The sequence below is a fragment of the Mesoplodon mirus genome (genome assembly GCF_964341445.2).
Source record: "Mesoplodon mirus genome assembly, chromosome: 19".
NCBI classification, from domain to species: domain Eukaryota; kingdom Metazoa; phylum Chordata; class Mammalia; order Artiodactyla; family Ziphiidae; genus Mesoplodon; species Mesoplodon mirus.
The window spans coordinates 64086771-64101949 of NC_138995.1; the positions used below are offsets into that span (position 1 = coordinate 64086771).

Here is a 15179-nt window from a genome sequence, read left to right on the forward strand (position 1 = left end):
GCGTCCCATTGTCAAAGGAAATTGGTAATGTATAACTGGTTCATTCCAAGGAAACTGCTTTATTGGCCCTCAAGATCCTCTTTAAATCCTTAAGGGAAGGAAAGTCTGGAGCACCAGCTGCGCAGGAACATTAAAATACAGGCCAATCTACAATAAGGATAGTCTCTAGATGAGAGTCTGGCAGAGTTCTTGACCCTGATTTCCCGTCCACCTCCATCTCTGCAGCTCTGTCTGTTACTGAACTCAAGTCCTTGTGCCTGACACAGAGTGAGGCCAAACAATACCAAAACATCGGAGTTTGGAGCAGAAAAAGGCTTATTGCAGGGCGATGCAAGGAGATGAGTGGCTCATGCCTTAAAAACCCCGAACTCTCTGAAAGCTGTCAGCAAAGATCTTTTATAGGAAAGGTGAGGGAGGGGCGTGGTTAGTTGTTGCAAACTTTTTGGCATCAGATCCTTTGTTCTTGAGGTCAGGTAACGGTGTTCCTGTAAAGCTCCACCAAACAAGACTGGCCTGTATTTCTTATCCTCTGACAAGAAAGGGCAAGGTCCCAAGGCACAACTTTCACCCTCTGAGGTCCAGGTCCTAGCTAAGAGAAGGGGGTCCCTGCTCCGGCCAGTTACCCTGTCAGGGGAAGAGGGAGATCTTAGCTGGCAGTGCCCTCAGGGCCAGGTCCACAGACCCTGCCCAGCCGTCATCACTGGGGGAGCAAGGCACCAAGGACCCAACTGGCCCTCGGGCTCCTCAGGCTGCCCAAACGGGGTGGTGGGACGTGTGTGTGCATGTCTGCAGGGTTCTGCAAACCGCGATCCATGCAGACTGCCTCCACCACTAGGTCACATAGGTGGGGATGAGGGGAGACGTTTGCCGTTGCCTCAAGGCCTGGGCCCCGCCAATGGGCGGCCTTGGCAAGGGCTCTGGAGCTCTGCAGGACACAGCCCCCAGCCTTCCCCGCCAGGGTCCCCCAGCTCACCCGCCCGCCTAAGGCCAGAGGGCCTGGGGGCGGGGGAGTCCGGGATCCGCCTCTTACCACACTCCGCTGGAGGACCACCACCAGTCATACCGTTAGCCCAGCGGGACCTCTAACCTCCCCGCTCAGGACTGGCGCTAAGTCACCCCTAGCGTTCTGGCGGTAACGGTTGCCGGGTAACGGTCGCGCTGTAACGGCGCGTGCAAACAGCTGCGTGCCCGCCCCGCCCCTATTACGTGTCCACTTCCTCAAGGTTTGGCGGTGTGTGAACTACATTACCCAGCAGGCGCTGCTCTCCCCGGTGGCTGTGTTCGGCCAAGAAAACAGACATTTCCGCGCGCGTGCGGAACCCGCTGGGCGGGACTTTTGGCGTCCACTTAGGGGCGGTCGTTTTGGGGTCTGTTGGGTCTCTCCGCCTGGCCTGAGGCTCCGGAAAGCTGCTTTGAACTGGGGTGACAAGAGCGGGAAGCCGAGAGAGGAGGCAGGCGCTGCACTGCACTGAGGCGGGTCTGACGTTCGGGCAGCAGCGCCCGGAGGTGACCTGATTCTGGGTCGGGGACAGGGATGCCTGGGGCCCGACCTGGTCCGCCGCTCCCGGCCCGGCCCCGCCCACAGACTCCGATGTCTGCGGCAGCGCCTAGAGTCCCGGCTCAGGTAAACACTCGTCCTCCGGTCTCTCACCGCCCTCACCCCACCGGACACCAAAGGCCCCACTGATCGTGCCCTGCTCGAGCCTCTGGGTCCAGGTCTGTAGGGAGCTCGTGGGGGGAGGGGTCCCCCATTTCTGTCAGCCAGTATGATGGGGTGTGGGAGAGGGTTACAGGCAGAGGGACCTGCACAATCAAAGACTTGGAACAGTAACCGAACTGAGAGGCATAAACTTGAAGTTTCTCTCGAGTCTGCACGGAACAGCTTAAGGGGATGAGTCCCACGTGAAAAGGCAGCCGGAGCAGCTGGGCCTTCATTCTGCGGCCGCTGGTGGCCACGGAGGGTTGTGAAGTGGAGAGACTCAATCTATGTGTCAAAGTTTTCCAACGCTTCTCAGGGAAAAACAGAGCGGGGTGGGGGTGATAAGAGCGGAGACTAGGAGACCTGTAAGTACAATAGACTAATAGAGAGTGCTGGTGCGGACTGGACCACTGCTGGTGGCAACAGCGGGGAGGACTGATCAGATTTCTTATGGGCTTTGAACATTGAACTGACCGGATTTCCTGCTGCACCAGAGGTGGCTGTGAAAAAGCAGGGAAGGAAGGACGATCCTGTTTTTCGGTTTGCAGGGAGCAGGCTTCAGGGATAAGATTGGGAGTTCGATTTTGGACATGGTAACCCTGAGATGTCCCAGAGTGGAGGTGTCATGGGGGTAGCTTGCTCACTCACTCATGGGGTTCTGCGGAAGGATCTGGGCTGGAGATATCCAAGGGATGATGGGTGGTGGCCTGGACCAGGGCAAGCACTGTGGGTCCTATTTAGGAGGGAGAATCAAAGTTTTTATTTCAGATGAGCCTGGAGGGTGGGGCTGCCTCCAGAGGGGTGGAGTCCTGTGCTCCAAAGTGGTTCTGGCTGGTGTGTGCAGGAATGGAGGGTTATAGGGTATAAGGACCCAGGTCTGGGGTGGAGACTGAGATGTTCAGTGGCGTAGGTTTGCCACTCCAGGCTCCGCAGGCCCTCATTTCCACTCCTTGTGGAGAAAAAGAATACTCAGCGAGGCTAGTAGAGCATCTCCTTTGGTGCCTAAGTTCCCCCAGCTTTTAGGGCAGGAGGGATGAGCAGCTGCTCCAGTGCAAAGGCCCCTAGCAGGATTCCCTTCAGGAGAGTGTATAGCAGGCAGTTAGGCTGCCTGTAGGACTAGTATCTACTCAGTTTTCTCAGGCCCAAGTCCCCAGTTTATTAAATCGTGAGTTTATGAAATAAATACTCATTTAACACTAACTGTTAAAATACATATATACGTGTGTACATAAATATTAATGTATATACATACACACTTACATAGGCAATTAAAATGACATGGCTTTAACAAGGTAATGGTTATAAACACTTAATAACTGGTTGAAATTTCAATATACTGCTAAGCATTCAATTAAATCAAACATCTTCAATATTGTATTTTCTTAGTTAAAAGCCATGTTAAAAAAACTGCATTTTTAATACCTACCAGGAAATCTTGACAGAAGCATCACTTATGAGAACAGTAAGAGTTGATATTTAGAACTTGTTGCATAGGAATGAGTTTGATGCAGACAGCAGCCCCACTGAGTGGACACCATTGTTATCCCCATTTGACAGATCACAACACTGAGGTACAGAGAGGTCGAGTATTTGTCCAAGGTCACACAGCTGGTAAGAGGCATCACTGAGGACTGAGGCCCAGATGGTGTAAGGCACCTTGATTGAGCCTTTGGGGCCCAACATTATTGCCTGCTTCTCACAGCCTTGCTTTTCCATAGGTTGCTGTGGCTGCAGAATCACTTGCAGACCATGAAGAGGTAAGTGAAAGGTGTCCTCGGTCTTCACCCTTTTCACCTCCCACCTGCATGGGCTCCAGGATTGTAGTGTCTTGGGACTCTACCTGCTACACTCCCTACCCTGCCATCTGAGATCCCTGGAAGGTGGTCATCCAAGGTCAGGTCCCTGAGTCCAGACCAAGAATTATACGGATTGGTTTCCATTTCTGGCAACCAGTGGCATGACGCTTAGAAGAAATTCCATTCCCAGTGGTCAACATTAGAAGATGCTAGAGGGGAGGCTGAGCTGGGAATGCCCGGGCCACCTTAGGTCTCCATTATGTCTGGTGGGAACAGCAGGAAGCAGGCATTAGACCTGGACTGGTGGGCTGAAGAGGTGGGCCTCTATTCGGAGGGTGGTGGGAGCCATAGAAGGTTTGGAGCAGAGGGAACTGATCTGACCCAGGCTTAACAAGCATTTTCTGCTGCAGAGTAGAGAGCAGACTGTTGGGTTACAGGGAGACCAGGGAGGAGGCTACTGCAATAGTCCAGGCGAGTGTTGGTAGCTGGACCACAGTAGCGGCCGTGGAGGTGGGAGACATGTTGGAGTCTGTGTCTTTTTTTTTTAAGTAGGTCTGAGCAGACTGTCTGATGTGGAGGGTGGGAGAGAGAAGAGGAAGAGTGTGACTCTGAGATGTTTGGCCTTAGTAGCTAGAAGCAGGGTTAGTACTACCATGTCGAAGTCGGCGGCAAGAGTAATTGTCAGTGGGAATATTAGGAGCTAGGTTCTGGCTGTTGAGCTGAGATGCTCCAGAAACCCGGGTGGATTCATCCAGTGGATACCTGGACACACACATCTTGAGTTCAGGTGAAGCATTCAGATTGGATTCATCCACAATATGGATGGTGTGTGGACCACGATGGAACTGCGATCAGGTTTGGCAGGGGGCACCTTCAGGTCCTGTGGCAGTGTGTTAGGTGACAAAGGAGGAGTGTGCGGGGCCGAGGACTGGGTCTCTTGCTAGATGGGGTGGTGGGCTTCACAGAAACACATGAGGGAATGTAGTGGCCATGGGGAGGTGTTGTAGGAGTGAGGAGGATCTGGCTGGTGGCCAGGGTTTCCATGGGGAGTGGATATGAGACAAGGCAGTGAGATGACAGCAAACCTGGTGCTATTGCTTATTCATCCAGCTATGGGCTCCCCAGGCTCTTGTTCATATCCCCACTGTGACCTGGAGGTTAGCACAAGATCACACAGGGTCCTCTGGGACAGCTGTTAGGCCTGATGTGAGAGACAGGTGGATCTGGGCTTTTGTTCTTTTTTTTTTTTTTTTAATTTTTTGGCCGTGCTGCGCACATGTGGGATCTTAGTTCCCTGACCAGGGATGGAACCCGAGCCCCCTGCATTGGAAGCACAGAGTCTTAACCACTGGACCACCAGGGAAGTCCCTGGACCTGGGCTTTGAGTAAGTGTCAGAGGAAGCTGAGACTGATGAGGGGACAGCTTTGCAACACAGAAGTGGAAGGAGGCTGAGTGTACCTGAGATCTGTGCGTCGTGTCGGGTGGCTGACGATGAAGCAAGGATAAGGGCCAAGTAAGGGGGCCTTCAAAGCAGCCTGGGGGTTGCCCCTGGCAGTTAGTGCCTTTGGAACACTGGGACAGTAGGCTTCTGATTGCACTTGCCAAGCACCCTCAGGACGCCATGTGCACACTGGCACGTGGTGAGGCCGGGGAGATGCAGGATGTGGTGTAGGGGGTGGTGGTGGCAGCGAGGGGTTGGGGCTGTGAAGGGAGCTGTGGTGTAAAGAACAATGTACAGGGCTTCCCTGGTGGCGCAGTGGTTAAGGATCCGCCTGCCAACGCAGGGGACACGGGTTCGAGCCCTGGTCCAGAAAGATCCCACGTGCCGTGGAGCAACTAAGCCCGTGCGCCACAACTACTGAGCCTGCCCTCTAGAGCCCGCGAGCCACAAATACTGAGCCTGTGTTCCACAACTACTGAAGCCCTCTTGCCTAGAGCCTGTGCTCCACAACAGGAGAAGCCAGTACAAGAAGCCCATGCACCGCAATGAAGAGTAGCCCCCGCTCGCCACAACTAGAGAAAGCCTGCATGCAGCAACGAAGACCCAACGCAGCCAAAAATAAAATAAATAAATAAATTTATATTAAAAAAAAAAGAACGATGTACATGTTGGGGGGAGTGTCAACTGATGGCCCTAGGCCCTTGGACTGCGGCCTGAGGGGAGAACAGTGACTCAGTTTTGGTTGTGTTTGGGAAGCACAATCTAGAGGATCCCAGGTGAGCTGTCTGGCAGAAGGGTGAGGCTCTGCAGGCCAGCACCGGGGCTCAGGTGACACGTGGTTGATGAGGGCTGAACACGGTGATCGACGAGACGGCCAGCAGAGGGTGGGCATCAACGGCACCAGGGCCTGGGATCTCCTCTGAGGTTGGTCGCTTGGGAGGAGGGTGGATATTTGGGGAGATGCTTAGAGTCCTGGGAAGGAGGCTGCACATAAGCTGAACCATCCCCATCTTGGCAGGGCCGAGTGACCTTTGAGGATGTGGCTGTCTACTTCTCACAGGAGGAGTGGGGGCTTCTTGATGAAGCCCAGAGACTCCTGCACCGCCGTGTGATGCTGGAGAACTTCTCCCTGACGGCCTCCCTGGGTAAGTTCCTGCACCCACAGCGTCGGCGGGGCTCTGCTCTCCCCCTTCTCCAAGGGCAGGTCTGTCCTTCCCAAAGCTGGTCCGTGGGTACCGCGTCCCTCCCTGTGTCCTGTCGTAGGTGTTGTGAGTGAAAGCCTGGCCTGCGTACACTACCCCTTCTGTCCCCAAGCTGCTGCTGCCCCAGAGTTGTGCAGGAAAGGGTTTGGGGATCAGGAGTGTTGTAGCCCGAGGGATGGGTCACACACTGCTGGCCTCTCCCTGGCCCGATGCTGTGGAGATCCACGGCAGTCCTGTGCGCCCAGCTCTGGCCTCTTCCTTTGGCTGACATGGGATCTGCCTGTGCCAGGAATCGAGGTACCAACACGACCACTGCTTGACTGGGTCGCTCCTGCAAGATCCTTCTCCAAGCTTCTTGTTTGTCATATTCAGTCTTCGTCCCTGTGGGCTGCCGTGGTGCAGGTTGCTTTGACCTGCCTGCCTTGTCCCTCCCTTAGGACTCACATCTTCCAGGATCCAGGAAGTTACTCAGCTGGAGCAGTGGGGAGAGCCCTTTGTGCCTGCCTGTGGAGTCGTGATCACAGCTACGCCAAGAGGTGCTTGGAGGGAGGAAGTGGGGAAGAGGGAGCTCAGGGGTGGGTTCAAATCGTACCAGAGTCTCTCCACGGTGCCCTGATGTTTTGGTGTCAAACAAGGGGCCAAGGCTGATGTTCTCCTTTTCTTCCTCAGCTCTGCCCGCTGCTCAGGGCTGCTCTGGTTTCTGAGCCAGGGCTGTCCCCCACCCGTCCTCCAGTGCTTCCTCTGCAGTGCTCGCCAACAGCAGACCCGTTTTGTGCTCTTTTATGACATGGCCAGGCAGGTGCAGCCACGAGAGGAAACACAGGAGAGCCTAAGGAAGAAACCAAAGTCTATTATGCTCACAGGTCCAGAGATACAGTCACTGCACGCCGAGAAGGGGGTCACGTGGGAGGAGCACGAGGGAGCAGGCTCAACGGAGCAGGGGGGAAGCAGAGGGTGAGGACCTGTTGGCAAGTGTCTCTGTTGGTGGCTGGGGGGAGAATGCAAGAAAAGGCACAAGGGGATTTATTTATTTATTTATTTTGGGCTGCGTTGGGTCTTCGTTGCTGCGCGTGGGCTTTCTCTAGTTGCGGCAAGCAGGGGCTGCTCTTTGTTGCGGTGCGTGGGTTTCTCATTGCGGTGATTTCTCTTGTTGCAGAGTGCTGGCGCTAGGCACACGGGCTTCAGTAGTTATGGCATACGGGCTCGGTAGTTGTGGCTCGCAGGCTCTAGAGCGCAGGCCCAGTAGCTGTGGCGCACGGGCTTAGCTGCTCCATGGCATGTGGGATCTTCCCAGACCAGGGCTCTAACCCGTGTCTCCTGCATTGGCAGGCAGATTCTTAACCACTACACCACCAGGGAAGTCCCAACACGAGGGGATTTTATTGGTGCATTTAAACGTACTAGGTCACACTCGGGGGAGGACCAGAAGGGCAACTTGTGGCAGGGACCAGCCTCCTCACCCTGGTGCCACTGGCGGGGTGCTCACAGCCTCTTTGTGGGGATGCCGAAGGAGCAGGAAAACAGGGAGCTTCAAAGGTTGCAATATAGTTGACCCTGTGGTGTCTCAACATCATTATCAACTCTCATTGGGATGGGTGACGCTTGCCACCTGGGTTGTGGCGATGTTAGAGGTGACAGGAAAAATCTGTTCTTACCACCAAAGGCAATCTTTGACAAAGGTGACAACTAAGAAGGGTCCTACCAGGTATATAATGAGGGTTTGAAACCCAGGCTGCAGCCAGCACGGCAGGTAGTAGGGGAAAGGCAAGAGAACAGATCAGGCACCTCCGGGTTTAAGGGAGTCTTTTGGAAGCTTTTGGTTATGTTACGAAAGATTTTTACCACTTGTCCTAATCCTCGTAGCTTGGCCTGTAGCTGTCCTGAGCCACCTTTCCTGGCTAGTAAACAATCACGAGCCAGTCTGTTATCCATGACCATCCGGGCTCAGAGACTTGTAGGTTTGTTGAATAAGGGCCAAGGTTTCCTGCAGCCTTTGTACGTGATCTGAGACAGCCACTGAAAGGCGCTGGTTGGCAGACATGATCTGATCTTGTTTGACAACGGCTGCTGCACTGGTGCCAAAGCTGGCGTCTCCTGTGGCTATCACAAGTCTGATTAAGATGGGAATTAATAGGGACTTCCCTGGTGGCCCAGTGGTTAAGACTCCACACTTCTGCTGCTGGGGGCACAGGCCCGATCCCTGGTTGGGGAATTAAGATCCCGCATGCCATACGACATAGCCAAAAAAATAAAAATAAAAAAATAAGATGGGAATAGATAATTGCCTGTTTTGCCCAGCGTCCTTGGGTTGATGGAAAAAGGGGGGTACCTGGTGGATAAAGAACTGGAGTGGGGAGGAGACCCGGTTCGAGTCCTGGCGGTAATTGTGGGCTGGGTTGTTTAAATAACTCACGGACAACTTGGTAAATGTATGTTGGGTTCCTTCGAAGGTAAAGGCGAACTGGGGCTGTGACTAAGGGGTCATAGGCCCAGAATAAAATGTACTGGGCCAGATCCACCACGGCCAAGTAGTCACTGGTGCCCTCTTGATGTCTTCAGTTAACTGGATTATGTTAGGTGTTGGACCCCTGATGGGGGGAACTTAAGCTTTAAGGTTTCGATAACCAACAGTTAAGTGCCACTCCTATTAAGGAGAAATAGCAGGAATAATCTCCCCTTCTTTTAGTAGATCTTGAACAACCAGCCAAAGGCCAGTACCTTGTTTCAGGTGGTACTATGGCATGTTTACTACCTTCACCAGCAGGGGCAACGCCACAGGTTCTCACGGTGTGAGAGGGTCTTGAGCTTGTTCAGGTGTCACACACATCTGTCTCTCATAGGAAAACTCAAAGCATCAGGGGCCACCATCATGGGCAGCTGTTTGATAAAGATCATGGACACCTGGTGCAGTTTGTTTGCCATGACTCGTTCTACCAGTATCACCCTGGAGGCAGTAGGGGGTGTCAGCCAGTCGGGAAAGGATGCGAGGCGTGGGGGGTGGTTACCCGCACACCAGGCGGTGGATGTGATACGTCAGAATGTGTGAGTCAGGGTGCACGCAGCTCTCATGGCATGTCTGGAGATAGTTCCATCCATGGCCTCCCATTTGGTGTGAGATATACCAATAAGGTTAAGCAACAAAACTCTGTATCGGGATGGGCGCCTGCAAGAACAACTCCTGGACTCTGTGACAAAGAGGGCCTCCTGATTTAGAAACGTGCTCAGGGTTCTCCTTGTCTGAATGCCCAAAGGACTGATAGATCCATTGAACCATTCTGGTTTTTGCAAAGGAGCACATGGGCTTCCTTGACCATTTATTTCCCATTGGGCATCTCCAGGCCATGAAAATCCAATTCAGTTAACAGCAGGGCTTCTGAGTCCCAAGTGGTGGTAGAGGCTTCTGATTCCTCGTCTGAGGCCTTTATAATCCCATCAAAAGTTTTGGTCTCTGGCACACCTACGCTGGCGTTTGGGATGCCCTCTGTCCTCCCTGGGGTCCTTCAGGCCCCAAATACCAGGTGAGAGTTGAACTTGGAGGGCCAACGTATCTTTAATTGTGCATCGTAGCCTCTTTCCAAATGCTGGCAGCTGCCTCATCTCTGGGGCTGAACGTGCACCCATGTTAAATGCTCTCAGTAACCAATCAGCTCCCTTTCCCCACCTCTTTGAATGAAATCTTTAAGAATCATTGGTATTTCTAGTCTTGTGAAATTGCAAGTTTCACCCTATAATTCCTTGTGATCTCCTGTGTTCTTGAGCCTCTGGGTCTGAGAAGACCTTGGACGCTGCCTTTCTGTGGCCCCTCTCGTAGGCAGCAGCTTCCCTTTCTAAGGTGACTTCAGCTGGGTCGGGATCCACTCAGGACAGCTCTGGTGGCCAGATCTCCTTTTCCGATCGTTCCTAGACCTCAGGAGCTGAGCAGTAGTTGGCATGTTGATAGGCAAGTGGCACCAAGTAGAGCCCAGCAATGTTGCAAAGATGTTTTACTTTTCTTGAATAATTGGCCCACCTCCTCTGGTTATCGGGAGTTGCTAGAATTAAATGTTCCTGCTAAGATCCTGGATCGTAAGATCTTGAGCCACTGATCTCCAGGAGTGGGGCCCCCAGTACCCACGGGATCAGGAGACAAAGAGCGACAGCCGTGAAGCAGCGGTTGCCAGCACCACCGACCTGCACAGAGTGCCACGGTGGACTCCTCGGAAGGGGATGCAGCATCGCTGGTGAGGACTGCGGAGGGGAACAAGAGGAAGGTGCGAGGGGATGTCACCGGTGTGTTTAAATGGCCCTGGGTCTCAGTCAGCAGGGTAGGTAAGAGAACTTGTGGCAGGGGCCCACCTTCTCACACTGGTGCACATGGTGGCATAGTTTACAGCTTGTTTGTGGGGCTGTTGAGGCAACAGGAGGATGGGAAGTTTTCCAGGTCACAATACAAGCTTTCACTCCATGTGTCGTGAGGCGTACACATATCCTTAATAGTCCTTGAACACCAGCTATTCAATTGCCTTCAATTTTTCTGGGCCTGGACACATCCTTCTGCACTGTGTTCCTGTGTCACCAGCAGCTGAAACCCTGCTGAAAGCCATTTGCGGAGGAGTGTGTTGGAGACCCTGCCTTTCCTCCCTGGGCTGCATCCCATCCTGTCTCCTTGCTACTCATGAGTCCCCCTGACCTGTGAGGTTGTCAGGTCCTGCACTGCACAGCGAGCTCTCCCTCACCCTGCCAGTAATCCCAGGGACTCCATACTGGCTGCGTCAGACACGTTTGTGAGGGTGCTGCCCCGTCCCGCCAAAGTCGACGTACTCTTCATCAGCATTTCTCTGCTTTCAGGTTGTTGGTGTGGAGCGGAGGCTGAGGACGTGGCACCTGAGCAGGGTGTTTATGTAGAAGGAGTGCTCAGAGCAAACCTTCACCAACACCAGAAGCTGAGCTCTGGAGAGAAACCCTCAAGAAGAGAAGAGGGTGAGGAGGGTGGGAAGGTCTCCCCAACTAGCTCTGGTCTTCCCAAGCATCAGGTGGCTCACAGCAGAGGGGAGCCACATAGGAGCACCGAAAGTGGGGACGGCTTTCACCCTGGAAAAAGGCATTACAGATGCAGCGAGTGTGGGAAAGCCTTTGGTCAGAAATACTTACTTGTTCAGCACCAGAGACTACACACTGGAGAAAAGCCTTATGAATGCAGCGAATGTGGCAAATTATTTAGCCATAAATCCAACCTTTTTATACACCAAATAGTTCACACTGGTGAAAGGCCTTACGGGTGTAGTGAATGCGGAAAATCTTTTAGTCGCAATGCTGACCTCATTCAACACCGGAGAGTTCACACTGGAGAAAAGCCTTTTAAATGCAGTGAATGTGGAAAAGCCTTCAGGCATAATTCCACACTTGTTCAGCATCACAGAATCCACACTGGAGTGAGGCCTTATGAGTGCAGCGAATGTGGGAAATTCTTTAGCTTTAACTCAAGCCTCATGAAACATCAGAGAGTTCACACTGGAGAAAGGCCTTATAAGTGCAGTGAGTGTGGGAAATTCTATAGCCACAAGTCAAGCCTTATTAATCACTGGCGAGTTCACACTGGAGAAAGGCCTTATGAGTGCAGCGAATGTGGGAAATTCTTTAGCCAAAGCTCTAGCCTCATGCAACACCGAAAAGTTCACACTGGAGAAAAGCCTTTTAAGTGCAATGAATGTGGAAGATTCTTTAGTGAGAATTCTAGCCTCGTTAAACACCAGAGGGTTCACACTGGAGCAAGGCCTTATGAGTGCAGGGAATGTGGGAAATTGTTCCGCCACAGCTCCAGCCTTGTTAAACATCGGAGGATTCACACTGGAGAAATGCCCTATGAGTGCAGCAGTTGTGGGAAATCATTTAGCCAGCGTTTCAACCTCATTCAACACCATAAAGTTCACAGTGGAGAAAAGTCTTGAATGCAGCTAACGTGGAAACGTCTTTAACCAAAGGTCCACTCTGATTCAGCAACAGAAACTTCACAGCTCAAACAGGCCTTATGAATACGGGGACACGAAGAAAGGTTGTAGCCACAGTCTTAACCCTGTTTGGCACCAGAAAGTTCAGATCGGAGAAAGGCCTTAAGAGTTCAGGGCATGTGCTGTCTCCTGGTCAACCCAACTTACACATGGAAGCTCTGAGAGCAGCCTTTATGAGTGAGCCAACAATTGAATACCATTCATCCAAACATGCACACTGGAGCAGGATGAGAACTGCTGACATCCTGCCCCTCTTGAGAGGCTAGTCCTCTGCCTGGCAGCTCTAGTGAGAGGGAGCCCTGTGTTCTTGGCTGCCTCAGTCTGGAGTTTTCATCTCTGAGTTCGAAGCAGGGAGAGAGGGCGTGGCCTTGGTTCAGATGTGACTGGCTCCTGCTGTTCGTCCTGAGTATTAGATTTCCTTAAATGTTTCCTCATTTGCTGTGTAGACTTAGGATCATTTCTAGAGGCTTTAGATGGTGTTTTTATAATTTTTCACCAGTTTCATTGGGAAGCAGGGCTTGCAGAGTTCCTCACACTGTCATGCTGGAAGTTGATCCAAATATTTAACTTTTTAAGAACTTGCCACCTTGTGTTTTAAATGGTTATGCCATCTCACATTTCCTGGAGTGTATTCGTTTTCCAGTTTCTTCACATCCTTCCTGAACTTTGTATGTAAGACACTGGCCATTCATTTTAGCCATTCTAGTAGTATTTCACTGTGGTTTTAATTTGCATTTCCCTAATGACTCCCTGTGTATTTGCCATCCATATATCTTTAGTGAATTATCTGTTCAAAGTTTTTTGCCTACTATTAAGGAACTGTCTTGCAATTTCTTAATATATTCTGGGTGCAAGTTACTCATTTGATATATGCTTTACCAATATTTCCTCACAGTCTGTGGCTTTGGTTTTCATTTCTTAACGTTATCTTTCCTAGAGTAGAATTTCTTAGTTTTCATGAAATCCAATTTACCCATTTGTTTTTTATTGATTGTACTTTTGGTATTGTACTCTTTCTCTTATCTTTGCCTGTAAAAAAAGCCTTATCTGAGTATGCTATTGGAGTCTTAAGACCCTTTTAAATATCCAGTCTTGGGACCTCCCTGGTGGTGCAGTGGTTAAGAATCCACCTGCTGATGCAGGGGACACAGGTTCGAGCCCTAGTTCGGGTAGTTCCACATGCCATGGAGCAACTAAGCCCGTGCGCCACAACTATTGAGCCTGCGATCTAGAGCCCATGCTCTAGAGCCCACAAGCCACAATTACTGAAGCCTGCATGCCTAGAGTCCATGCTCCGCAACAAGAGAAGCCACCACAATATACAATGAAGAGTAGCCCCTGCTCGCCACAACCAGAGAAAGCCTGTGAGCAGCAACAAAGACCCAACACAGCCAAAAATAAATCAATAAATTTTAAAAATAAATAAATATCCAATCTTGTGAAATCTCTGTAAAGTTAAATACACCTAAAAAACTCAATGTACGTAGAAATGTTTACATATGAACACATTCCCTATCTCTTCTGAGACAGCCTAGAAAGAAGTGGCATTCCAGCAGCTGTGAGCATATTGATTGTCCAGTTATTGGCTTATGAATACGATATTTCAATAAAAAGAACCAGAACTCCTTAGATAAGAGGCTATTTCCAGGTTGGAGCTGGAAAGTATAACATGAGCATAGGAAATATTCTTGCATTAGAAAGTAAAGAAGTACTTGAAGGGAATTTCCTGGCGATCCAATGGTGAGGACTCAGTGCTCTCACTGCCGTGGCCCGGGTTCAGTCTCTGGTTGGGAAACTAAGATACCACAAGCTGTGTAGCATGGCCAAAAAAAAAAAAAAAGTACTTGAAGAATAATGTTGATGTATTAGCTTTCTATTGCTGTCCTAACAAATTACCAAAAACTTATGGCTTAAACAACATAAATTTATACTATAGTTCTATATGTCATATGCCCACTGAGACCTGGGATGGGCTCACTGTGCTAAACTCAAGTTGTTGGCAGGACTGTGGGTTTTTTTCATGGAGTGGAGGAAATTCTGTTTCCTGCTCATTTGAGTCGTTAGGCAATTTCAGTTCCTTGTGGTTATAGGGCTGATATTCCTGTTTTCTTGGTGGCTGTCAGCTACCAGGTCATCCCTGGAACATGTAAAAACTCTTAAAGAATATTTAAAGATGAAACAGTACCAATTACACAGAAGTTCTTCTAAAACAAGATTCAAACACTTCCCAACTAGTTAAGTGAATGATGCTATTAAAACACTATGGACCAATACCCACATGATCATAGATACAACAAAAACCTTAACAAAATTTTAGCACACTGAATCCAGCCATATACATATGTAAACACATAAATCATAACCTAGTGCTGTTTATCAGGAATGCAAAGATGATTTAACAACTGAATCTATAATCTATATTAATAGACTAAAAACAATCATCTCAAAGATGTAGTGGAAGAATTTCACAGAATTCAAAGCCAGTGAATGATACAAATTCTCAGCAAATTAGGATTAGATGGGAACTTCCTCAACCTGATATAGGGTATCTATGAAAAAAACAATAGCTAATATATTTGATGGTGAAAGCCTAATGCTTTTGCCCTGATATTGGGAATAATGCAAGTATGTCTATGCTCATCACTTAACATTGTACTAGTGGTCTGTGTTAGTAACATAAAAAAAAATTCTAAAGATTGTAAAGGTAGAACCAAAACTGTCTATTCATGTAAGAAGACATGATTATGTTGAAAATTACAACTCATTCACCAAAAAGCTACTAGGTCTAATGATTGAGAATGATTGAGTTTAGCAAGTTCCCAGGATAAAAAGGCCAATATACAAAAATTACTTGTGTTTCCATATACTAGCAATGAATGTTTGGAAATTGAAAAGAAGAAATCTGTTATAATACCATCAAAATATGAAGTATTTAGAAATAAACTGAAAAAAATATGTTCAAAAACAATAAGAAATTATCAAACACTGCTGGCAAATTCTATAAAACATTTACAGGGTAAATAATACTACAATAACATGTCCTTTCAGAAAAT

General features: G+C 49.9%; 1 protein-coding gene across 2 annotated transcripts; it reads left to right on the forward strand.

Annotated features, from left to right (window-relative positions):
• Positions 1–1346: 1346 nt before the first annotated feature.
• Positions 1347–13553, forward strand: LOC309794517 (zinc finger protein 419-like). 2 transcript variants are annotated; one of them, XM_082606139.1, is made up of 5 exons: positions 1347–1624; positions 3418–3456; positions 5956–6082; positions 6577–6675; positions 10967–13553. In XM_082606139.1, the coding sequence occupies exons 1-5, from the start codon at positions 1535–1537 to the stop codon at positions 12064–12066; spliced, it is 1455 nt and encodes a 484-aa protein (XP_082462265.1). In that variant the 5' UTR covers positions 1347–1534; the 3' UTR covers positions 12067–13553. The 2 variants fall into 2 exon arrangements, with proteins under 2 accessions (XP_082462265.1, XP_082462266.1); XM_082606140.1 differs by lacking the exon at positions 10967–13553 and adding an exon at positions 6809–7071.
• Positions 13554–15179: the final 1626 nt, after the last annotated feature.